Source organism: Asterias rubens, chromosome 12, assembly GCF_902459465.1.
Source record: "Asterias rubens chromosome 12, eAstRub1.3, whole genome shotgun sequence".
NCBI classification, from domain to species: Eukaryota; Metazoa; Echinodermata; class Asteroidea; order Forcipulatida; family Asteriidae; genus Asterias; species Asterias rubens.
The window spans coordinates 13,176,355-13,202,708 of record NC_047073.1 but is presented as its reverse complement, the minus strand read 5'-3'; the positions used below and the strand labels follow the sequence as shown (position 1 = coordinate 13,202,708).

At 41.2% G+C, this 26,354-nt stretch overlaps 2 protein-coding genes across 3 annotated transcripts in view; one reads left to right on the top strand and one right to left on the bottom strand.

Annotated features, from left to right (window-relative positions):
• Positions 1-15,036, top strand: part of LOC117297482 (FRAS1-related extracellular matrix protein 1-like) — a 29,390-nt gene extending 14,354 nt beyond the window's left edge. For both annotated transcript variants that reach the window (XM_033780543.1, XM_033780544.1), the window contains exons 3-11: positions 567-2,791; positions 2,958-5,528; positions 6,226-6,578; positions 6,926-8,145; positions 9,298-9,537; positions 10,993-11,155; positions 12,295-12,379; positions 13,119-13,204; positions 14,554-15,036. In XM_033780543.1, coding sequence (XP_033636434.1) covers positions 567-2,791; positions 2,958-5,528; positions 6,226-6,578; positions 6,926-8,145; positions 9,298-9,537; positions 10,993-11,155; positions 12,295-12,379; positions 13,119-13,204; positions 14,554-14,753 — 7,143 coding nt within the window. In that variant the 3' untranslated portion in view covers positions 14,754-15,036. The remainder of the gene's footprint in view (positions 1-566; positions 2,792-2,957; positions 5,529-6,225; positions 6,579-6,925; positions 8,146-9,297; positions 9,538-10,992; positions 11,156-12,294; positions 12,380-13,118; positions 13,205-14,553) is intronic.
• Positions 15,037-18,547: 3,511 nt separating this feature from the next.
• On the bottom strand, positions 18,548-26,289 carry LOC117297481. Its single transcript, XM_033780542.1, has 6 exons — positions 26,107-26,289; positions 24,879-24,964; positions 23,599-23,719; positions 22,862-22,957; positions 22,146-22,285; positions 18,548-21,506 (listed from the first exon to the last, which is right to left on the bottom strand). Exons 1-6 carry the CDS (start codon positions 26,183-26,185, stop codon positions 19,194-19,196), a joined length of 2,835 nt encoding a protein of 944 aa, XP_033636433.1. The 5' UTR covers positions 26,186-26,289; the 3' UTR covers positions 18,548-19,193.
• Positions 26,290-26,354: the final 65 nt, after the last annotated feature.

Below are 26,354 nucleotides of genomic sequence, written 5' to 3'. Positions count from 1 at the left end.
TAATTCTTGAGTGAAAATAACTATGAGAGAGATGATGTCTTTAGGGTCATGTCACACGATTACAATTAACAGCAACCAGTTCCAGGCAATCTCCAAGAAGAGAATCCATTCACAATTTGAATGTGTTCACAAAATGCTCTTGGGGATCGTAAGACATTGTTTAATACATTACTCCTCTGCTACCAAAGTGGTCCTGTAGCATGCAGTGCAGTTGGTTGCCTCCACGTTGCATGCAAAAATTGCTTCATGTTACGTTTGGTAATTGTCCATTGTCAATTACCAGTATTCTCCCTTGGTGTATCCCAACATTTGCATAAAAATAACAAGCCTGTGAAAATTGGGGCTCAGTTGGTCAAAGAAATTAGAAGAAAATAAAAGACCTCAAAATCTAAATCTGAGGTCCCGAAATCAAATTCGTGAAAAATTACTTCTTTCTTGAAAACTACGTTACTCCAAAGGGAGCCGTTTCTCACAAGTTTTTTTACTATAAACAGCTCCCATATAAGGTTTTATGTTAATAATTATTTTGAAACACTATTTTCAATATTTGTCTTTGATATTTTCAGGTATTTGACTGTGAGTTCTTCCCAGGATCCATTCGATACATCCATTCTGGCTCACCCCTCCTGGATCATGACATCATCAAACTCCGTGTCTACATGCTGACTGGTACAGACACCATTATCGAGACTTTCTACCTTCATGTCAATGTTACGCAAGAGCAGTATCGAGTCCTCCGTCCAATGATGTACATCGAGGTAGACGAGTTTAACGGCATCTCAGATCCAATTGATATGCGCATATTAGATTTTGACTTCAATCGCAGCGCGCCGGGCGCTTCTTGTTTTGTTAGAATTAACACTCTAACGAGCAGTCTCCCACGCTATGGAGAACTGATTCAAGGGGAGGGCGATGAAATCAGGATGGTGAGGGCACTTTACGAAAACTGCGATGACTTTTTATACTTGAATATTCGTTACCGGCATATCTTACCACCGTCGCCCAATGTTGATTATATTGAGTTGACGATTGAGGTAGAGGATTCCACGAAATACGACCGGCCGTTCGTTGAGCGTTTTCAGCTCATGGTGAACATCGATCCAGCATTTGAGAATCAGAATCCGACGGAAGCTTTCTTAGCGCAATACATCATGGACGTCGATCAGTTTATCCTGACGACCATCACAACCGATGTGATGTCCGGTACAGACGATGAAACAACAGCTGATAGGCTTGTTTTTTACGTCTCAAAGCCGCCAGGCCCGGGCGAGGGCAGTATTGTGCACCTCGACGACCAGAGTCGACCAATCGAATCATTCAGCCAAGCGGAGTTACTGCGCTACAACATTGCGTACAAACCGCCAGATAGGAGCTACCCGGAGGTCAGATTGATTGAGATTGAGTTTGAAGTTTACGATGAGTACTTTGCTAAAAGTGAACCCATAACGCTTACTGTAGCCGTGCATCCCACCCAGACTAATGCTCCACGAGTCTCAATCAATCGTGGGCTGACGTTGCTTGAGGGACAGTCCCGTCCGATCCACCCGCAAAATTTTGAGGTCGTAGATAACGACAATATAAACATGGTAAGAATTAAAGTAGTAGGCGGCCCTCATCATGGGAGGTTGCTTTTAAACAATCGTCCAATGATCATGTTCACCCCACGCGACATTGAAGCGGGGGCTGTGGTGTATCGTCATGACGATAGTGACACATTAAAGGACAGTATTGAACTTCGAATCAGTGACATGACACAAACTGTGCATACCTCATTCCCCATTAATATACTACCAAGCGATGACAGTGCTCCCTCATTGATACGCAATATTCAAATTGAGGTCAATGAAGGTCAAACTGTACGCATCACACGTTTCGCTCTCTTGGCCTCGGACAAGGATTCCAATGATAATTACATCGTCTATAGAATCACTAACCCTCCGATGGCCGGTGAGATACTCAAGAAGTACTCGGCAGACAGTTTCGGATACCCAGTCACCGACTTCACACAACGTGATTTGTTCCGAGGAATGATTTACTACCACCACCTCGGTCGCGAAGAATTCATGGACTCCTTTGACATTGTCCTTCTTGATAACCACATCCCGCCCAACGTCTCCCCAACCCAGATGGTCCTCGTCACCATCTCACCGGTTCACGATCTCCCGCCGGAAATATTCACTGGTGTCACCAGTGCCATTACTGTCAAAGAAACGGATATTGGTTACATCACGCGAGAGCATCTCCGCTACACCGACTCCGAATCGGAGGACGAGGAACTACGCTATACCATCACAACCCCTCCTTACGTCATCGCTACTCACAGTTTAACCAATGCTGGTCGCATCTTCTCAACCATCGGTGTCGTCATGCCGATGAAAGACCCAACAATCCAAGGAGTTCGGACTTTCCAACAGCGAGACATCGACCACCACACGATAGCCTACATGCCTCCCTTCAAGGAAATCGGACCGAACCCCAGAGAAATCCGTTTCGTTTACTCAGTTTCGGATAAACACGGGAACCTAGTTCTCGGTAAATTTTTCGATATTACGGTTCTGCCCGTCAACAACCAAGCGCCGGTGATCTTCGCTAATAATCTGATGGTACCGGAGGGGGGAATTTTGATCGTTCAAGCGATGCATTTTACAATCACTGACATGGATACGGACACGTCGGACCTAGTCATCACGCTGGAGACACTGCCGGAGTATGGACAGCTTGTCGTTGGAAATGTAAATCTAACGGAAGGTGGAACTTTCTCTGTTGGAGACATCAACTCTGGTAGAGTAAGGTACGGTAGCTGCATATTATAATTACAGTAGTTTGATTGTCACCATTTCATTTGTAAAACAAAATTTAAAATATTTTTGTCACTTCAAGTTTTCAAGCTATAAACAAAACTTTGATTTAAATTAAATATACAAACTGTGTTTCTTTCTTCTTTTCACCATTTCTAGATACATCCACGGTGGATCAGAAGTCCCCAGTGATGATTTTACACTCTCCGTATCAGACGGCATCCACAGTGCAACCCGTAATGTTATTGTGAGTGTCACCCCCGTGAATGACCAAATACCCGTGATCCTCCCGGGTCTGGTAACCCACCTCACTATAGCGGAGGGGGGTGAGATCGCCATCACTTCAGACATCATCGCGGCAACGGACATCGATACCAACGACATGCTGTTGCATTTTATCGTCGTCCAACATCCCAAAAGAGGCGTGGTTCTGCGGAACGGAATCATTGTTAACCGGTTCACCCAGCTGGACGTCCAGCAAGGCAGCATCAGTTACATTCACATGGGTGGAGAGACTGGGAAAGTCTCTGTTTTCGACTCGGTGACCTTTGTCGTCTCAGATAAAAGCATCCCTTCAGCTGCCAATCTTCCCGTCCACGAAATCAACATCACCATCACGCCAGTTGATAACCAGGCCCCGGGAATCGTGTTCGGGAATCCCTTTCTTGTCAACGAGGGAGACAAAGCTCCGCTGACTCTCGCTGTCTTGAGCGCGATCGACCGGGACTCCAACCTTGACCAGTTGACCTTTCACATCGTGGGTCAGCCGGACTGGGGATTGGTGGAGAACATCCTGCCGAGTCCGGGGTATGAAAAAAGCAATGCCGGTAAGCCCATCATTTTCTTTACGTATCAAGATATCATCGATGGAAATATCAACTATGTTCAGACAATCCACTCCCAAGTAGAACCGATGTCAGACTCCTTCATTCTCTACGTCTCTGATGGTAAACATCTGTCCCCGAACGTTTCTTTCATCGTAAATATAATCCCGGTCAACGATGAAAGGCCGGTATTAACCGTAAGAAATTTCACAGTCTTTGAGAATTCGTTCTTCAAACTGAACACCAACTACATCATCGCCAGTGACTTAGATATTCCGATGGAAATGCTGATGTTCTCCGTCGTCAAGTCTCCTCGGCACGGTTCTCTGGTCGACTGGGCTCTACCTCTTGAATCTCGTCTTCCCATCTTTGATTTCAACCTGAATCAACTATTAAATACGCTACGTCTGACCTACATCCACGATGGTTCGGAGAGTACGAGCGATGATTTTGCGATCCGGGTAACAGACGGGAAGCACACTGTACAGAAGTCCATCTTTGTCACAATCATGTCTGTTAACGACGAACCTCCTGAAATTATCAAAAACACTGGTGTGACGGTTGATATTCACGAAAGTCGAGTCATCTCCCCTGTGCTTCTCCTTGCTCAAGATAAGGACACCCCGCTAGATGAGCTTTATTACACCATCGTGACTCTGCCAAAGCGTGGTGTTCTTCAGCGCAAGATTTCCCCGGACGTTTGGATCGATATCACTGTCTTAAACTCAAACTTCACTCAGGCTGAGTTGAACTCCAATATCATCAGGTATCTACATTCCTCCGATCTTGGCTCTAAGGGATTGGATCGCTTCAGGTTTGTCGTCACCGATGGTGTTCACTCGACCGGGAAGGAGAGCTTTCGTATCGATATTACCAATACCAAACGAGAGCCGCTTCAGTTGATCAACACAGGGGCAGAGGTGTTTGAGGGCGAGTTCGTCATCATAGCACCGGAGTGTTTGGCTGCGTTTGATAATGGTAACAACCTGGCGGAGATCTTCTTCACTATTAACGTCCCTCCAACTGAGGGTCAGATTGAAGACTTATCTCGGCCGGGAGTTCCTATCTCGTCTTTCTCTCAGTTGAACATAGTCGGGCAGAGAGTAATTTACGTTCATAAGCGCACTGACCGCATTCGGAATGATAACTTCATGTTCAGCGTGACCAACGGCTACCAGACCAGGAACGACACATTCCACATTGTCGTCATCCCGGTGGATAACGCTCTCCCAGCTCTCATAATCAACAAACCCCTCAAAATTCCAGAAGGTGGATCTGACTTTATAAAACCCTCACACCTCGAAGCGATCGATCAAGACACGCCACCGCATTGGGTAACATTTATCATCGTACAGCCTCCACAGTATGGTGCCCTCTACCTTGGCGGTGTACCAGTCTTTGATCGCTTCACGCAGTTCGACCTCAACAACTACGACCTATCTTACAACCAACAGGTTCCTGGCGCTGAGAGCGACGGATTCTACTTCGTGGTCACCGATAACACCAACGACGGTTTTACTGTCAAGAACTCCCCGCAATCTCAACCGGTGAAGTTTACCATCAACATTGACCATATGGACAGCCAACCTCCACACCTGATCACCAACGTCATCCCGATTAAGATGGAGAATCGGAACAGACGCTACGGGTTCATCTTCAGCCAGCAGGTCCTCTACTCCGAAGATGAGTGCCCGCCCGAGGGAATCACGTACATGATCACGAGAGAGCCGGTCCACGGCCACCTGGAGAATCTGGCTAAGAGGCAGCGTGTGCAGGGTCAGTTTACACAGCAAGACGTTAACGATCGTAGCATCATGTATATCATGAAGGAAGAGACTAAAGTGACCAATGATAGCTTCTTGTTCACGGTGTATGACTGTAATGGAAATGCGCTGATGGGTCAAAAGTAAGTCACTTTCATAAATAAAAACAACACAAAATTTGTAAGCCAAACGTACCCCGAGGCGCTGGAAAAAGAAAATTTAGAAAAGGATACTTCGATAATTAAAGTATACAGGGGGATGCTTGTAATATTATAAGAGCACAAGTGGATAAACACAGGTATATGTTCAGTTAGCAATACCAAACAAAATGTGTGTTGCCCAGGTCTTGGACTTGGACTTGGTGCCCCATCAGAAACTTCCCGTGGGCTTCATGATTTTCCAATTGAAGTGCTCTATGCAAAACGAAAATGGCCTTGCACTCTCAAAGATGAACTTCCAGACCTGTTGTTTATTCATTAATAATTATGTTTTGTAAAAACACATTTTCAACTGTGCTTCTTATATGTATGAACTTCCCTTTTGGAAGATCTTTTCTCCAGCAACATGTTGATATAAGAGGAGAGAGTTTCTCACTATATTTCACGCGGAATGAACCTCTTCACATAACTCGATTTGATTTTGCTTGACAGGGGTGAACTGAAATGGCCTATGATTAGATCCAACTGTGCTTTCTATGAACTTCAAATCAGTAAACCGTGTATAATATCTCTTTTGAGGGAGTGTTGGCTCTGAAAAGAGCCGGTGTGGTCTCGTCGTTTTGAACAGTATACTCTGCTCATCTTCAGGAGATTTGATTTGATTTTGCTTTTGTTTGAACAGGTTTGAGCTGAAATGGCCGATGATCCAATTCATGCGTTCCGACTACATGGTCTGCGAAACAGTCGGCACTCTCCAGATCAACATCATGCGCGTCGGCTACCTCTCGCTCTCCTCCTTCGTGGACATCGAGGTCACTGACCTCACTGCCACGGCCGGGGAGGACTACGCCCCGCCACGGGCCAGGCAGCTTCAGTTTGACCCCGGTGTAGCCATGGCAACCTGGGATGTTGAGATCATTGAGGACGGGCTCGAGGAGAACAGAGAGCGATTCAGACTGAAGCTGGGAACGTCAGTCAACGCTGTTTTGGGGGAACATGATAAACTCACAGTGATCATCAAGGATTCTAAAGATGGTCATTTCACCTAAATTTTTACTTTTCATGATGTAGTTTTTAAGTAGGATTTGGGTACTTTTTGTTTGACACAAAACAAAAGTGTCCACAGATTTACATTCAACTGACACGGTTTATAGATAGTGATAGTAGAAAGCTTCCCTTAAGATTACTTACTGCAAGGTGCTGTAGTTTTTGTGAAATTAACAAAACAATTTCACAAAAATAACTTCTGTCTGAAAATTATTTTAGCATGTACAATGGATTTACCAACTCTCCTGAAACATTGCTCCATGACTTTCATGCAAAAGCCCCAAGGACCATCTTACTTCTTATTCTGATATTTTTAAAATGTTTTTTAACTATAGGGTCGTGTGCAGGCGAGAATCATGGATTGACTATAACTGATACCTTACCCTCTTGCTGCCTGGAAGGAATCACCCAGCCAGATCCTAGACCTCTTTGTTGCCCAGATCAAGGACCCATCTACCCAGATACACCTTATTTAGGACCTATTGGACCCCAGCGAAACCCTCCTGTACCCGGTGAAGACGCCTTCAATCCCATCTACCCTGTCAAACCAGGAGATGGTACCCCCACTGGGCACCAAGGCGTATACCCTGGTGTGGTGCCTGGATCCTATCCTGTCCCCGAGGGGTACATTCCACAAGGTGGTCAAGGTTTTGTACCTGGTAATCCTGACCCAGGATATGTTTACCCAGGAGGAGACCCTGGGTTTGTACCTGAAGGGGAGTGTTGTCCGCCAGACCAGGTCCCAGGGCAGGGTGAAACTGGGTACCCATACCCTCAACAGCCGGATCCAGGACATGGATTGCCTCAGCAACCATATACTCGGTTTGATCAACAGGGTCAAGGTGTCTATCCACAGGATGCAGGAGTTCACACTCAACAGGGCCAAGGAGCAGTACCCAACCAACAGTATCCTAGCGTACCGGATATACAATGGAACCCGTATTACAGTGGACAACCTCACCCAGATGCTACCCCTGGTCGAGGTACAGGCTCAAACCCAAGTGAAGTACACCCGCCTCAGACTGGTGGTCAAGGACACCAAGTCTGGCCGTACTACACCAAAGACGGGCAGCCTTATATCCCAGATCAGTTTGGCAATCCCGCTGCTGCCACTGATTCTCACGGAAGGCCGTATCCCAGTCGTGAGACACCCTACTACCAACAAGGACAGGGGCCCATTAGCCAGGGACCTGATGATGGGGGTGTCCCTTTCCAAGGTGACAGCCATACAGTGCCTCAGTACCCGACTCACCAAGGACAGAACCCTCAGTTCCAACCGTCATGGCAGACCCATCAAGCTGAGAATCCTCAATACCCAGCCCAGAACCCTCACCAGAACCCAGCTGGTAGTTACCCTCGAGGTGGAACTGCTGATAACCCTCAACTGGTTCCCTTCTACCCACAAACTGGAATCAACTCGAGGGACAGAACTCATTACTCTGGGCGTGATCCGAACCCCAATCCTGGTAGGCCTGTTGTTCCTGGCCATGTTGCTAACGGGCAGCATATTCTCTCCAGACCATCCGGGCAAAATGGCCCAACACATGTTTGGACAGTAAGTACTTCAGATAGTTCTTCATTTTACACTGAAAGGGTGTGCATAATTGTGATACTATTCAAATGTTTACAAGTTGAGTTCTCATTTTCACAATAAAATGCACACCTTTGCACAAAGCTGTGCAATAGAAAGGTGTATGCATGTATAATGTGCAAAGTTTTGAACATTTTAAAGGCAGTGGACACTATTGGTAATTACTCAAAATAATTATTAGCATAAAACCTTTCTTGATTATGAGTAATAGGGAGAGGTTGATGGTATAATACATTGTGAGAAACAGCTCCCTCTGAAGTGATGTAGTTTTCGAGAAAGAAGTAATTTTCCACGATTTTGATTTCGAAACCTCAAGTTTAGAATTTGAGGTACCGAGCGTCTGAAAGCACACAATGTGTGTGACCAGGGTGTTTTTTTCTTTCATTAATAACTCGCAACTTCGACAACCGATTGAGCTCAAATTTTCACAGGTTTGTTATTTAATGCATATGTTAAGATACACCAAGTGAGAAGACTGGTCTTTGACATTTACCAATACCGCCACTGTCTTTAAATAATACTAAAGTTACTGAACATTCTAAATAATACCAAAGTTGTACTTTTTTATTTAAAATATTCAAAAGTTTGCACTAAAAGTTGCATGGTTTAAAGATGTTCATGTTCTTGCTTCAAATGCCAATTTTTTAGAAATCAGTAAAACAAATCGTTTAGGTATTGAAAGTCCAAACCTCCACATTTGAAAACACTCTAGTGAAAATATGTGAGGCTCTGTATCTTATTTACTGATATATGTAAAACAAAGAGTCATTCCAACAGCATTTTTTCCAAGTTCTGCATCTCTTTGGGACTTGCCTGGTGCATTTTGCCATTACTAGCTTCAGCTCCCTGAGTTATTTTCATCTTTAATATTTCGTAACAAAACTTGTTCATGTTCTTGTCTTGTTGTTATTTTATTAAGTATAGGCTACTCTTTGACACTTGTTATAGTTAATCATATAGAGTGGTGTGTTGTAATGTGGTTTTAAGTATTTTTGATGTGTAGTTTTGATATATTTTTATGTTAACTTGTCACCACACCAGGAAAAGGAATGTTATGTATTTTTAACATGACTAATACAATTTTGAATTGAATTGAATTGTCTTGCTTTTTAACAGCTTCACGGTATAGCCTCCACACCTACTGTTGTTCACGGCCGCACCAGTTCATCCTCCTCCTCCTCCTCCTCATCAACCCATCACCAGCCGCTGCCGTCTTCCTCACAGAGAGACCCAGTCAGGATACCCCTAGAGGAGGTTCCCAGTCATCTACCGTCTGAAGCCCTGGTAAATCCCGACCAATGGCAAGCGTCTACGGCTGAACACCGAGGAAGAGTGACCAGTGAACCAACGCAGCCAGTAAGTCTTAGGGGAATGTCACATGAGGCAACCTAGAGCAAGTTTTCGAGTGTGCACATTTGTCGCCCTGTGATTTACCACTGACCAGCAACGTACATGCGCAGTGACGCACACACTCAACCGACTCGTTTAGAAGTGTAGTAACCATTGGTCAACACTCCAGTGCCTTCCAACGTTTCGCTATAGTGTCACTGGTTCCCCTCTGCGCTTGTAGGCATGGAACAGGCTATCGGGACCATGGTCATAAGGCTGGTTCCAAATGGTCGACCACAGTAGTCAACCATTGGTCGACTAGCCTGGGTTTGAGTCAAAATAGTCAACCTTTAGTTAAACATGGTGCACACTTGAACTTGCTCTTGGAGGTAACCATGATACAACCAAGCTAACCGCTGATTTCACTATGACTAGAATAAGTATTGTTGTCTACTGTATCACAATTTCTTGGTTTGTGCAATTTATAATCGTAGACATAAGACCAATGTTTGTATGAGAGAGATTGGCTGTTGCCAGCTTGGTGTTTATATCCCCTTGTGGAAGTTTGCCAAGTTCCCCTGACTGGATGACCATCTAAACAACAACTAACTGTAGTGCATGCTTCAAGTTCACTTTAGTAGCCCTGTAGTAAAATTCCAAATAATGTCTTGCGATCCCCAAGAAAAATATTTGAGCATTCAAATGCAAATGGATTCTCTTGTTTGAGATTGCCTGGAACTGGCTGCCTGTAAATTGCTAATCACAAGGCCCTAAACTGGCCACTCAAGATTAAAAGAGGAAAGAAAAAGTAAAGAGATCACCTTTAAAGGCAGTGGACACTATTGGTAATTACTCAAAATAATTATTAGCATAAGTACTTACTTGGTAACGAGTAATGGGGAGATGTTGATAGTCTAAAACATTGTGAGAAACGGCTCCCTCTGAAGTAACGTATTTTTCAAGAAAGAAGTAATTTTCTACAAATTTTATTTCGAGATCTCAGATTTAGAATTTGTGGTCTCGAAATCATGCACCTGAAAGCACACAACTTCGTGTGACAAGGGTGTTTTTTCTTTAATTATTATCTCGCAACTTCGAAGACCAATTGAGCTCAAATTTTTACAGGTTTGTTATTTTATGCATATGTTGAGATACACCAAGTGAGAAAATGGTCTTTGACAATTACCAATAGTGTCCAGTAGCTTTAATTTGTTTTCTTTGCTTATACTGCTGGTATTAGGCACTCTTTACTCGGAACCTTCCCGAGTTCTGTAAAAAAAAACAAAAAAAAACAGGCAAGTCACTCAAGTGGGATTCCAACCCACGACCTTTGAATTACTAGAGCAGATGTCTTACCACTAGACTTGTGGCTAGCGTCAGTTTGAAAGATGACTGTTGATACTATGTTTGAGTTTGGACAAAATATAAGAACATTTGCTTTAATGATACCGATTCTTTTTTCACCTTTTGTTCATTGACTAGGTTCCAACACCCACTGATTGTACATCGACCAGCAAAGATGACTTCATCATGGAGGAGGACACTGGTACCCTGTATAAATGTGATGGTAACCGATGGATCCGAGTTGAATGGAGTCATGTCCAAGCTGACGACGCAACAAATCAGGATACTGGTTGTGGTGAAGGTAGGAGTAGAACCTAACACCAGTTTGAGACGGCACTCCAGAGTTGCGCCGAACCAAATTCTTAATTAAGTACTAGAACGGTTTGACGTCTGAAACAGTAAGGAGTGACTGGACGCGCTAAAAGTAAAATTATCAACTGTTGCGGTTGTTAGGAACGTCTCTGGAGCCCCTTAGTTTTAGACGTCAATCTTGTCATGAGCCAACGTAAATGTCACGTAAAGTTTGCCTGTCTGAAACAAAAATTTATTTGGGTTGAGCCAGAGGTGCTCCTCATGTGTTGTAAGAAACTTTGACTTAAGGCGTCAAGACATGTCTTTGCACTCTGCCTTATATCATCTGGGACCAATTTCATAAAGTCTTAGCAAAAACTCGCTTAAGCATAGAAAAACCATTGCTTAGCAGAAACAGGTTACCAGCCAAAATAACATTAAGTTTACATTGTTGTGACTGGTGTCCCACTCAAAGTTTGCTGAGCACAGAAATTTGTCAAGCAGAATTTTCTGCCTAGCAGCTTTCTGAAAAACTGGGCCATGTACCCAATTTTATGACTCTGCTTGGTGCTGAATTCTCTGCTTACAATCACCATTCTTCACTTACTGTGCAAGCGCAAAATTTCTGCGCTAGCTGTGTAAGCAGAGAATGCCTTGTCACACGGAGTACGCAAGCACAGCTTTCTTGCTAACCTTTGAAATACGCTTGATGTTAGTGTGGAATTGTCTGCTTCCGTAAGCAGCAATTGTTTGCTTACGGTCAGCAGAGCCATTCAATTGGGCCCTGATCCATGATGTTTCACAACGCATTTCTCTCTTTAGCCAATGTATTTGACAATTATATTCCTTGCAGTACCTGCTGCCAAAGATTCAAACTGCCTCTAGCTACTGGGCAATCTCGGTTGTCCAGTTGGTAAGACACTGCTCTAGAATTGCAAGGGTCGTGGGTTTGAATCCCACCCAAGTAATATGCCTGTGAAATTTGTTCACAGGACTGGGGAAAGTACTGAGTATACAGTGCTAACACACATCGGTGTATGGGTAAAAACAAAAATTAATATTCTTTATCCTCGATGCAAATTTAACATATATTAAATTATATTCCTGACAAATTGAATAGTTTGGCCCGGATATTGTTGATATACCCAGGTTGGCTTGAGCTTGATGGAATGTGCTATTTTATATCAACTGAAGCGAAAACTTGGAATGATGCCCAGAGGAGCTGCAGGGAAAGGTAACTATACACTGACATCAAAGTTTCCTGTTAAAGCCAATGGACACTTTCGTTAAACAGTATTGTCCAAGGCCCACACTTCGTGTATCACAACTTCTATATATAAAATAACAAACCTGTGAAAATTTAGGCTCAATCAGTCGTCAGAGTCGGGAGAAAATAACGGGAAAACCCACCCTTGTTTCCGCACGTTTCGCCGTGTCATGACATGTGTTTAAAATAAATCTGTAATTCTCAATATTGAGAATTGATATTGTTTTAATGTTTTCTCAAAAATTAAAGCATTTCATGGAATAATATTTTAACATTCCAAAAGGGGAAACTTACCAGCGTCCGCACTTGGATTTACTTGACTCTGGTAAACTAACCGAGACCGTGGGTAAACTAATGGAGCTGCCCCCCCTGCGTGACATTGAATAGTTCGATAATCACGAAAATATTATTCTCCCATGACAAAACATGTCAGCTTCTTCGGGCCACGGACGGATGGGAGATTTAACCGAGTCGTCGGGTCCGCATTGGACTTTCTGGCTCGGTTAAACTGACCTGGTCAATCTTCCTGGGCACCTTTGGCTCGGTTAAACTACCCGTTCGGGTCGGGTATATTACCTGGGAGGCAAACCTCCTAGGCTGTTCACATTGGACTTAAAATGGGTAAGTTACCCATTGGCTCGGTTAGTTTAGCCAAATTAAGTCCAATGCGAACAGGGCTTTACAAATGTTTTTTTTTTTTGCTCAGGTACCATGGCAACCTGGTGACAATATCAACAACCAAGATCTATAATTGGATTCGTTCAGTTTCAGAGAGAAGGGAGCTTTGGATAGGTGAGAAGTATTTAAACTTTTGGAAGATTTGTTTTTGTTTTTTTGTGGTATGGCATGAAGGTGATGCAAAAACCGATTTTCTAATATTAATTATGATGATTTTAATCGATGTCTTGGCACTTAGCGCTTTGTATTTGAAGCCTTTTTCTCCATGTATCTTGTAATTCTTTTTTTATGTATGCATTTCTAAATGGCAAGTGGACGTCAAATTTGGATGATTTTAATGTTCACAATAATATGTATAACTCTTTGTATTTTATTCTATTCTAATATTTTCTGTTCTTTTGTTTCTATTCTATTCTATTATATTCTCATAATGTTAATAGGTACACATTTAATCATTCGGTGATCAATTTTAATTGTCTTATTCTTCAATCATGTTTTTTCTTACCTATTCGAAGATGAATTGTTTACTATTTGTTATTACACTTGGTGACCAAGAATGTACTACTTTTGCAAAGTGTGCTCATACCTTTGTATGCGTACACATGCAAAAACTATAACACTGTATTTTGCATTGTCTACCTCAAAAACTATAACACTGTATTTTGCATTGTCTACCTCAAAAACTATAACACTGTATTTTGCATTGTTGTGTACCTTAAAAACTACAATGTATAACACTGTATTTTGCATTGTTGTCTACCTCAAAAACTATAACACTGTATTTTGTATTGTGTACCTCAAAAACTATAACACTGTATTTTGTATTGTGTACCTCAAAAACTATAACACTGTATTTTGCATTGTCTGCCTCTTAAACTATAACACTTGTTTTTTTCAGTGTCTACTTCAGAAACCATAACACTGTATTTTCCATTGTCTACTTCTGAAACTATAACACACTGTATTTTCTATTGTCTTATAAGAAAATATAACACTGCATGTTTTATTGTCTTCTTCAGAAACTATAACACTGTATTATCCAGTGTCTACTTCAGAAACTGTAACACTGTATTAACCCATTGTCTGCCTCATAAATTATAACACTGTATTTTCCAGTGTCTACTTTAGAAACTACATGTATAACACTTTATTTTCCATTGTCTTTTCCAGAGAATATTACACTGCATTTTTTAGTGTCTACCTTTTCTATTTTGTTAAGAAATGAGGAGAAACGTACTGTTTTAGGGTCGTCTGCTATAATAAGTTCCGTATAACCTAGTTATCTTTTGGATTGATTGTTAATTAAGACTTTATTTAATCTGATTATCAGGATATTGCTTTTAATATCGAAAATTAAATAGGCCTAAATAATTTTTATTTTTAAAAACGTTTGTTCATGACTTTATTTGACCTGTTTCACAGAGATTTCTTTTAACATAGTCTGATTCCTCCTTTACTTTTAGGATTAAACGACAAGCACACCATCGACCAATGGGAATGGGTCTCCGGTGCCCCAGTGACGTTCACCCGCTGGAAGGTTGGTTCCCCAATGCCTGGTAACCATAGCGACCGAAACTGCGTCTCGTACAACAATCACGCTCGATGGAACGAAACGAAATGCAGCAAGAACAAGCAATTGTACATGTGTGAGAAACGATTATGATGACTGTCACTTCTTTAGTTGATGGAATAATTGTTTGCTCTAAAAACAAAATTAACATGAAGGTTTGTTTTCAAAGAGGTGCCTGCATCATTTTCCTGTGCTTTTTCTATAAACTTGAGCTGCATTCGCATTGGATTTATATTTAACCAAAACTTTAGGTAACATTCCATTGGTAAGACTTGCCAGAATCCCCCCTTTGATTGTTTGACGTAGGGTAGACTGGGCCCCTTTCTTTATCTGCAAGGACGAAGACAGGTACCTGCTACTCAGATCCAGTAATTCCATTGGATACAATGATATCATTGGATAAACATGCAGTGACATGAGCTAGCTTTCCATAGATGCCCCAACAGTACACTCCTATCACGTCCGCCATAGAATTTTCCCGGGTTTCTCTATGTGAGATGAATGTAGGTCAAAGGTGCATGTACACTCCGGCTGGAGGCCGGTCTTTGGCGTTACTCCTGAGCCTCGAAGTGTGACGTCAGATGTTCAGGCTAGACGTAGGAGAACTTAAGCAAGAGAGGATAGTTAACAATCTGACTGACCAAATCAAAACACATGAGGGCGCCTGCCAGTTAAAATTTCATGTGCTGTTAGCACTGGACTTAAAATGGTTAAGTTATCCATTTGCTTGGTTAGTTAACATAAATCCTCGTCGAGTGCGTAAAACTTTAGTTTTTCTTTTTACTAGAAATTGAAGACTGAAGTTCATGAAATTTTCACAGATTGGTTAGGTTTTGTGTCTTTCGAAAACTTGAGAAATATTAACGCTGTACTTTCCCTCTAAAGTTATCCAAAGATTCCTGTGTGTAGTCAAAATATATTTATAGAAATATCACCAAATATTTACTGAAAATATTCAACATCTTGTACAGCAAGAAGATGATATATTGAATGTGGGGAGTGAAGTCTTACAGCAATGGACACTATTGGTTATTGTCAAAGACCAGTCTTCTCACTTGGTGTATACCAACATATGCATAAAATAACAAACCTGTGAAAATTTGAGCTCAATTGGTCGTCGAAGTTGCGAGATAATAATGAAAGAAGAAAAAAAACCTTGTCACTTGAAGTTGTGTGTGTTTAGATGGTTGATTTTGAGACCTCAAGTTCTAAATCTGAGGGCTCAAAATCAAATTTGTGGAAAATTACTTCATTCTCAAAAACTATGTCACTTCAGTGGGAGCCGTTTCTCACAATGTTTTGTACTATCAACCTCTCCCCGTTACTCTTCACCAAGTAAGATTTTATGTTAATAATTATTTTTAGTAATTACCAGTAGTGTCCACTGCCTTTAAAAGCTGCCCTTAATGTGGTGTGACAACCAGTACATGGGTCCAGTAACTGGGTAATAATTCCATGTACAGCCACTCCACAGACCTGCTATGATTATGGCCCAGTTTCATAGAGCTGCTTAATGGCCGATCTTTTGCTTACTGTTAGATTTTTATTTCATAGCGCACTAAAAGGCATGCTAGAAAACCTTCCAGTGCTTACTGTATGGAAATGAATTACATAACACGACAAATCCATGGTAAACGCGCAAGATTGCCGACTAGTTTTCTTGCTAACATGTGGAATACACTTACTCTTGAAGGCAGTGGACACTATTGGTAATTACTCAAAATAATTTTTAGCACAAAACCTTACTTGGTAACAAGTAATGGGTAGAGGTTGATAGTATAAAACATTGTGAGAAACTGCTCCCTCTGAAGTGACGTAGCTTTCAAGAAAGCAGTAATTTTCCAAGAATTTGATTTTGAGACCTCGGAATTAAAATTTGAGGTCTCAAAATCAAGCATGTTTTTTCTTTTAGGTATCTCGCAACTTTGACGAGCAATTGAGTTAAAATTTTCACAAGTTTTGTTATGTCATGCATATGTTGAGATACACCAAGTGAAAAGACTGGTCTTTGACAATTACCAATAGTGTCCACTGCCTTTAAGAGCCAAATTTTTAACTGTGCGATTTTCACTTAATAGCACTAATCACAAAAAGGCATGCTAACTTTCTGGTGCTAACCAAAGGAAAATAAATGAGGTTACATCGCAAATCCATGGTGAACACGCAGCACTATGAAATTGGCGCCAGGAAGACTATCCTCCAGCAATCATTGTTCTGAAATACTTGGCTACTTTTTTGTTACTAAAATTATCATTAGGTTTCCGTGAATAGGTAACTTTGTTATTTCTTACGATTTCTTAAGTAGTTGGTTCTTTCTTATCCCCACAGTATGTATTTATTGAAAACAAAAGTAACTTGATGTTTTAATACTTTTTTTTTATTTAGACGTTTTGAAGTTTTTTTAATGATAAATTTTGATAAATTGTATTCCTTATTTTTTTTTCTCTTAGCTGTAGGCTCCTACTCCATATATTTTATAGATCGTCACAGAGCTAGATATGAAATATCTTAAATACAGTATTAAACTGTTTGTATTTATTGGCTGTTTTTACTTAAATCAGTAGCAATCCGCTTTAAAGTTGCCGTTTTTAAATTTGTGACAGACACAAAGGTTTTATTTCAAAGTGTGTGGAAAAATTGGGCCAAAAATAGCCTATTTTCCTTCGATTCATTAATATTTGATAAAGTCATCGTTACGTGTGATATCAACTTTGAACGAGTGAATAAATTGCCCCTAAACAAGCACTATGCATGTTGTGGGTGGACTATCGAATGAACTGTTTTCTTTGTGTATGTTTTGTTTTTAAATTTATTTTGGCGAGAGATTTTGGTGCCACGTGCTTGCGTATACCACAGTTTGTTGAATGCAAACAATGTATCAATGTATAAGGGTAGCTGGTTCACACATGAAAGTAATACATTGCTAAAAGCTTAAAACCGACCCCAACCAAAGCATATGTTAATTTTTTAAGCTCTTCAAATGTAGTCTGGTTCTTGAAAAATGTAAAGGTTAATTGTGTGTAAGATACAAGGTGCTACACAAAAAATGAACAGTGTAAGGAACATAATTTGTAGACAATTTTTTTTTTTTTTTTGTGTTTTGAAAAGTTTTTTATTTGTTTATTTAAAGAAATATATTTGTATTAACGGGAATAATAGTGAGGGGATAAAGCAACCTGGCACCATTGCATCAAAGCTGCTTTTACTTTTCCGTCCAAGGACGAAGTATGATGATGATAAATAGTGTAATGACCCCGACTTCCCTGCATGATCTTTGTTGGTGGCTGGCCGTTGTTAGTAGACGGAGCCGAAGGATCATAATGGACAAACTATTATTGTTTTACATTTGACGCTTTTTAATGGTAACATTTCAGATGTATAATAACTTTGCATGAGTTGGAGATTACTATTTGTTTTTATCCATACACTGATCAATGTGTGTTTAGCACTATATACATGTACATTCTATTAACTAGTAACATTGCAATAGGAGATATTTTCAAATGTTGTGAAAAGATTTTACAAAGAGAGGTATTGAGCCTAAATAACTGCAAAATATTTCAAACCACGATATCTGTGTTTGAAATTTGTGTCCTATATTGCCATGATATAATATCATTAAGTTAAAGTAACAAAGAACACCTTTTGGGACAAGATTAGGAAAAAACTTAATTGTGTCAATTTATGGGGAAAAATAATAAACATTCTAACATTATCAGGCTTTGAATTTTGTTCTTGAAGAGGCTTCTTCTGTGACTTTGCAGAGGGCACATCAGCAAAAGCCCAGGGCCGAAATTCATAGAGCTGCTAAGCACAAAATGCATAAAATAACAAGTCTGTGAAAATCTGCAAGAGAATAATGTTGCGAGAGAAGAGAGTAATGAAAGAAAGAACACCCCTCTAAAATTCCTTTGGGTTGAACAAAGAAAAATAACTTCAGCTTGATTTGAACCATCGACCTCCAGATTAATGGCAGGCGAGGTCGTTAGTTCAAATTTGTCTTTGTTCAACCCCCAAACTATTTTAAAATTACCCAGTCAGTGTCCCTGTTTGTTTTTATTTGATATCTGGAATAGAAAGTCGCATTCCCTTAAAGGTGACCCCTGGCTGCTGTTGTCAAGGTTGTATCGTAAACTTATTGTGTGATCACAGGGTATACGGCATTTAACAGTTTCATGGCTTCTGAGTGGCACCCCCATTGATTGATAAAAAATAAGCATTACAAACATGACAAAATAAGCATTACAAATTTACGTGTAAATCTAACCTTTAGAGTCAAATCAGCCAACAAATCTGACTCGGTAAAGAACTAAATATCTGTAAAAGCCTTAAATTCATCATAAAAATAAGCTTGTGTATTTATTTGAAATACATATATTAACTGCATGAATAATATCGGCACATGTGGGTATAAATTTGCTTCTTCCAAAAACAAGTATGTGAAAATACTTTTGCGTTTAAGCACCATAAACTTTTAAATATATATACAACAATAATGTATAAGACCAGCTTTGATGTACTTTGATACCTGCTTTATGAAGTTGGACTTGCTACCCTGGCAATGTTCTGCATTTCATCATGGGTAACGTAGCCACCATCGGGGTCCTGTCTCTCACCCTTTGCATCACCCTGTTTGCCACTCTGTTGATCAACATGGGTTGCATCAACCTCTTCCCCGCCTGTCAGCTCAAGATCAAGCCCATGAGTCAAGTCACCCCCGTTTAAGCTGAAATCACCATTGGTGACATTTAGGGGTTGACTAAGAGGAGAAAGGAAAGGGATCTGATTGGGGAGGACACTAGTCGGATGGGTTGAGTTAGCAACGACCCGGTCATCAGTGGGTTGGTTCTGGGTTGTATTGTCATTTCCTTGGATCATAAATTCGCTAGCGTCATTGGTGTCATCATCTGATTGTTCGCCGTCGCTGCTTCCTTCACAGTTGTTGTTACTATTCGTGGAGGTCTCGTCAGGGGCGTTCGACGCTGGACCGGGCGACGATACAATATCAAACACCTGTTCTGGGGTGACGTAATCGTTAGGACTCGGGGCATGTTGAGGGTGGTTGTTTGCGACGGGGATCGCTTCTGCTTGTGGCGTGGGAAAGCTATTAAGTTGCTCTTGATCAACATAGTCAGAATGAAGATTAGGTGTAGCAGTCAAAGCATTTCTATTGTCAGTCCGTGGGTTTTGAATTTCAGGTATCATTCCTTGGGTCACATACCCATTCCCTTCGGTCATCACTCCTTGGGTCACATACCCATTCCCTTCGGGTATCATTCCTTGGGTCACATACCCATTCCCTTCGGGTATCATTCCTTGGGTCACATACCCATTCCCTTCGGGTATCATTCCTTGGGTCACCAGACCATTCCCTTCGGGTATCACTCCTTGGGTCACATACCCATTCTCTTCGGGTATCATTCCTTGGGTCACAAGCCCATTCCCTTCGGGTATCATTCCTTGGGTAACATACCCATTCCCTTCGGGTATCCTTCCTTCGGGTATCATTCCTTGGGTCACATACCCGTCCCCTTCGGGTATCCTTCCTTGGACCACATGATCCCCTTCGGGTATCATTCCTTGGGTTACATACCCGTCCCCTTCGGGTATCCTTCCTTGGGCCACATGATCCCCTTCGGGTATCCTTCCTTGGGTCACATACCCATCCCCTTCGGGTATCAGTCCTTGGGTCACATACCCGTCCCCGTCTTGCTCCGTCTCAGCATCTTCCTGGTCAAGACTTTCCGAATCGCTTTGGACAGTTACATAACGTAAGGGGACATCGTCGTTCGGCGATGCCGTTCTCATAGAACTAGGTATAAGTAAAGCATCGAGGCCAGTGGTAGTGTCTCTGGGCGACAGTGCCATTAATGGTGAAGCAGTGTGGTTCAAGTTGGGACTGATCTGTAGCAAATCTGGTCGAGGAATATTTTGCAGAATATCATCATTTAAGATAAACGGGGAATCCTCAAAATCACTGTCCTCATTCTCGGCTTGATGCTGATCTGATGGGTTAATTCCCATCCTCAGATACTCATCATGAGGTCCTAAGCCTCCCGTCGCCTGATTTTGAAATCGATGATTGAGCAGAGACGGGTGATTTGCTCTGTCCCGCAGTCCAACCTGGCTGTAGGATTCTGTTGGATTCGTTCCCAGTACATAAGGGGCATCTAAATCATCTTGAGAAGCTGACCGTGCGGCAAAGCCTTGCTGGGTGTAGTTGGCTACGCTACCATCACTGGTGTATGCAGCATTGTCTTCACTGACCGGGGCGCTTTCTTTTGGATGTCTCTTCCCACCAAACTTGGTAGGTGTACCCCTCTGCTTACCCCCTGCCCCGTGAGTAGGTAGTAAAGCAGCCATTCGTGTGTATGCATCCATTGAAGCGCCTTCTTCACAACAGTCATCCTCGGGGCGTGGGTGCAGCTCCTGAAAGCCATGAAAGCCTCCTCCTGTAGCACCTTTTGGGTCTTCCTTTTCCACTGGTGACAACCCACCTTTGGTCATTGTTTGGTACGCCATGTCATCATTCCTGACAGGCAAGTAGCTTCCACCGCTACCTACAGAGACAGGGCTACTTGCCAGACCACCACCGCCGTACTCATCAAAACAAAACTCTTCGCTCCTTGACCGCTTGTCCCTGAATCCTGGCAGTAGAGGCTGACTTTCAAAGGTGTGCATTTTGATTGTATCTCCGGACACTTGGATCTTTCTTGGTTTGTCGCCGATGTCAAATCCGTTGGTCATCACTCCGTCCTCCGGAACCAAATTGACTTGATGTGGAATCAAGTCATCAAAGATTTCTGTTTCTCTGTTTGTTGTGTTTGCGGAGTACAAATTGTCAGTCTGTGGAAGGGAAAAACAAACAAAATTTTTTTTTTTTAAAAGGACAGATGACTTTTGTCTCTTTAGATGACCACATCATACATTAAAGGGAAGGTACACGTTTGGTAATTACTCAAATCAAATATTAACTTGAAAACTGACTTGGTTACGAGCATTGGAGAGCTGTTGATAGTATAAAAACATTGTGGGAAACGACTCCCTCTGAAGTAACGTAGTTTTTGAGAAAGAGGTAATTTCTCACTAAAATAATAAAAGACTAGCTAGAAGTCTTATTCTTATATGAAAGCACACAAATTCGTCCAACAAGGGTGTTTTTCTTTTATCATTTTCTTGCAACTTCGATTACCAATTGAGCCCAAATTTTCACAGGCTTGTTATTTTTTTGCTCTGTGATGAGGTACACCAAGTGAGAACACTGGTCTTTGACAATTACCTAAGTTGTCTTCCCTTTAAGATTTGATCTGCATATAGCTATCATGCAAAGAAAACATTGAAGCCCCTAAAAGCAATAGAAAGATAAAACAATCATCAAATTCAAACCAACTTTTTGTTTTTAGCTCACAACATGAAGCTTCATTTGATCCACAAACCAAGAACCAAGCCTTTTTAAATATTTATCAATCAAACAGAAATACTTACAGTTAGTTGTGAGCGAATTTGAATGTCTGGAAACCTAGTCATGGACTTCTTAATCCTTTGGTATATGCAAACCAATGAGATGATCAAGCCGATAGTTAAGCCACAAGCAATGAGGACTGGAATCAAGCTGACTGGAGCCGCTGCAATGAATGAAAAAAGAAAAGAAAAAAGGTTACTGGTTTGTCGATTTTTGTCGACTAGAACTCAATCAGAACATGTGTGTCAGAACCTGACTTGAACCACTTTGCTGATCGTAACACCAGAGGTCAAGTCCGGTGAGCTAGCACTATAAAGCCTCAACACGGAATAAAATGTAAAAACGTGACTCGAACCCACACTCTGCTGATCAGAAACACCAGCGCTTGAATTCGGTGAGCCAACACTATAAAGCCTACAAGAAAGAAAGCGTAAAACTGGGACTTGAACCTACACTCTGCTGATCAGAAACATCAGAGCTTTAGTCCGATGAACTAGCAATTGAAAGCCCAAACATAGAATAAAGTGTATTACAGGGACTTGAACCCACACTCTGCTGATCAGAAACACCAGAGCTTGAATTTGGTGAGCTAATACTATAAAGCCTACATGAAAGAAAGCATAAACCTGGAACTCAACCCCCACACTCTGCTGATCAGAAACACCAGAGCTTTAGTCCGGTGAGCTAAGCCCAATCATGGAAGAAACAAAGAGTAGAACCCAAGAATTATAAGACTCACCTGGCAATGGATCAATGCTACAGTCTTCTTGTGGGGATGCTCCCATTGAGTTGACAGTCTGTATGCTGAGTTTATAATGTGCCGAAGGATCAAGATCTGTAGAGAAATCACGTCAAAATACAGAATCAGATCAAGTGGGATCAAGGTTGGCAAGTGGGATCAAGGTTGGTAATTGGGATCAAGGTTGGCAATTGGGATCAAGGTTGGCAATTGGGATCAAGGTTGGCAATTGGGATATAGGTTGGAAATGGGATCAAGGTTTGCAATTGGGAAGAAGGCTGGCAATTGGGATCAAGGTTTGCAAAACTATATGGGTTTTACTAAACATGCAATGGCATGGTGAGGTATGAATATATGTTTGGTTTGCGGTAACACCATGTGAGTTTCTACTTGCCAGGTAGAGATTGTTCTTTGCAGAACTGTCTTGCTATATATTCTACAACTGAGGAGAAGATTTATAGGGAGACTTCTCAGTTCTGAAAAAACTGTCCTGCTTTTTAACTACTACCTGGGCGAAAGGTATAAAATCGGCTGGGACTACTACTTTAGCCTATAGGATCGTTATTAACTGCACTACCGCGTAGTGAATTCTTAATTGGTCTCAACGTTTCGACAAGCTTGTTCCAGTCATCGTCAGGAGACATGAGACTTTCCATTGTGGACGAAATTGCTCCCTGAGTGTTAATCAGTGCTTTTTTCAATACTCAAGAATTCACAAGTCATTCAGACGAACTTACCAGGAATTATGTGCGATGTCTTGTTCGGTTCCACTGAGTACTGCTTACTTTTATTAGCTTGTTTGACAATGATATTAAAACCAAGTATTTCTCCGTTGGATTTGAACGTATCATTCTGGAGCTAGAGAAAAAAAAAGCCATGAACAAATACACTTCAATAAGCTGAAGTTTGGGTTTAGAAATTAAATCGTTACATTCTCATCTGTTGATGCTAAGTTAAGGATCGATACACGTCTTATGTTTATAAATCTTAAACAGCTCTTTGTGAAGATGTGCCCAGGGCCCAAATTCATGGTTCTGCTTACTGCGCAATTCTGTGCTTACAGACAATAGAATTATATGTGCATCACAGGGCACCGTAAGCACAGAATTCTTCAGTAAGCCAAGTCATCAAGACGTCAGAAAACCTCATAATCTGCTCACAGTCAGAAATAGGGACATGGGGCCAGATCTTTGTCTAAGCACCCACACCTCAAGTCTATGAGTGTGTGCACAAATAAACAAATGGGCATGTAACAAAATATTTCAATGGATTCAGGCATTTGTAAGATCCAGAAAATGAAGATCAGTCATAAGTTACTATAGAGGACAGCTTCATTATTAAACTCATATCTTTTTTTTAGGTGAGTATTATATTAGTACCAAGATTTTCAGAATCGGGGACTTCCTCTATTTTTTTTACCTTGGGATTATTATTATTATTATTATTATCTATTCAGCCATTTCATAAAGAACAATAACAATGCATGTAATTGTAAATAAGATTATAGTAAAAGGAAAAACAAAATAAAAAAATATGTTGAACAGAACTACATAAAGGCATACATGATAAATAATGGCAACTAAAGCACTGGTCCTGAATGATGATGACTGACATAAGGTTTGGATACAACAAGAAACATGTGAAGAATAGATGAGAGAGTACATAGGGTAGATTGGGAGAGGACAAGAAAAAATGGTGGGGAGGGAAGAGCAGGGGAAGTAGGGACAGAGACAACCCATTTCAAGCTGGCCAGGATTAACAAAAGAGTACTTAAACGTTGCATATCAATCTGCACTGGATAGACAGAAGTGGAACTCCATCATAACCAGGGTCACAAAGGGTCAGCCATGACTCACAGGACGACGACGACGACTTAAACCCTGTGACCCTAAAGTCTGTCTCCAAAGTAGGGACGGTCCCTATAAATAGTGACAGTTGGAAGTTAAGAAACCTGCAGAGGTGCAATAAAACACCACCACACTTTCGTGCAGATTTTAGTTTGACGAGCATAACGTACCTCCCATGTTAGAGTGACCACCCTCGTTTCTCCATCACTGCTGGGGTCTGCCTTGCAGTGGAAATTGCTTGGCGGGACCTTCGGGGCTAGAGGTGGAAACCAGAAGAAAATAACATTTATTGTACTGTGAATGTCTGATGACCATAGACTGAGCAAGTCTCGCGCGCACCGGCGTGAGAAAACACAACAAACGAACAACTTTGTTTTACGAAATCGAATCTTTGCTTTAAATTATTCTTAATGCCGAATCTGAACAACAAAAATACTGATTACAGCTTGTTTAAGTTTAATTTAGCTTTTAAAACAAATGTTCAATTAATCGGTTACAGTTTATGTATAGACAAAATCAAAATTCTGGGACAAGGATGTTTATTTGATCTTAAATTTTTTAAAACCCCTTTAGTAAATCTATGCTTGAATGTGAAACTTTGAAAGCTGGTTTGAACGCGGATGCACGATGGTTGCAAGAGCGTTAGACTATGCGTGACACAGTCTAAAGAGGAAGCCGATGCTTGGATGACCAAAACAAGCGTCTGCGTAAGTTTCGTGATCGGAGATGGGCAGAAATTCTTAATTTTTGTCATGGAAACTGACCTGAGGTCAAGTTCAAACATCGGTTTTTCTTTGTTATTTTGTTTATTTTTTCCCCCTTTTATATATGTTGTTCAAATATGCGCGAGACTTGCACAGTCTATTGCCAGTCTAAAGGGGGAAGTGAGTCCCCTTCAATCTACAAAGTGGTAACTTAAATAATAATAATAATAATAATAATAATAATAATAATAATAATAATAATAATGACTGCAGCAAGAACTCTACGAAGTTTTGACAGGGCTTTCCTTCCTGCAGCTGTGACGATTTGGAACAGCCTACCATCATTGGTTATTTCAGACATTACTACCCAGGGCATGCAGTCATTCAAATGTAGAGTTAATAAATACCTTGAGTAAATGCCCTTTTTTTTTTAAGGCAATTGTGATTATGAATTTCTCGTTTGGAGGTTAACGCACAGTTAGCGTTTTATCAGTTTTTTAGGGGAATCAATGTCATGCCAAATGTGTTTAAATCGGTTTTTCACTATTTTTTCGTGACCCAGATGGCCGATCAATCTCAAACTTCTACAGGTTTGTCAATGATGGTGGATTACATAAAGTGCTTGTTAACACTGCCAGCAACTGTTTTGTAAGCACAAAAAAAAAATTTTTGTAATGTTGCTTTATTTGTTTACCTATTTCTGATGTGCGATTTTTGGCTTCCTCTGAATATTGACTGTGATATTTATCCCCGTACCCGGTGAATGCTTTCATTCTCACATAATACAGACCATATGGTTCTGTCAGAGCCACAAGAGAGTATGTTCCATATAGTCCCGATGAAACTTTTACTTCCTGTACAATAAAAATTAACCAAATCAAAACACGGTTCGCTGGGATGTTCAACAAATTGGGTGGTAGGGGAATCTACAAGACCAAAGGG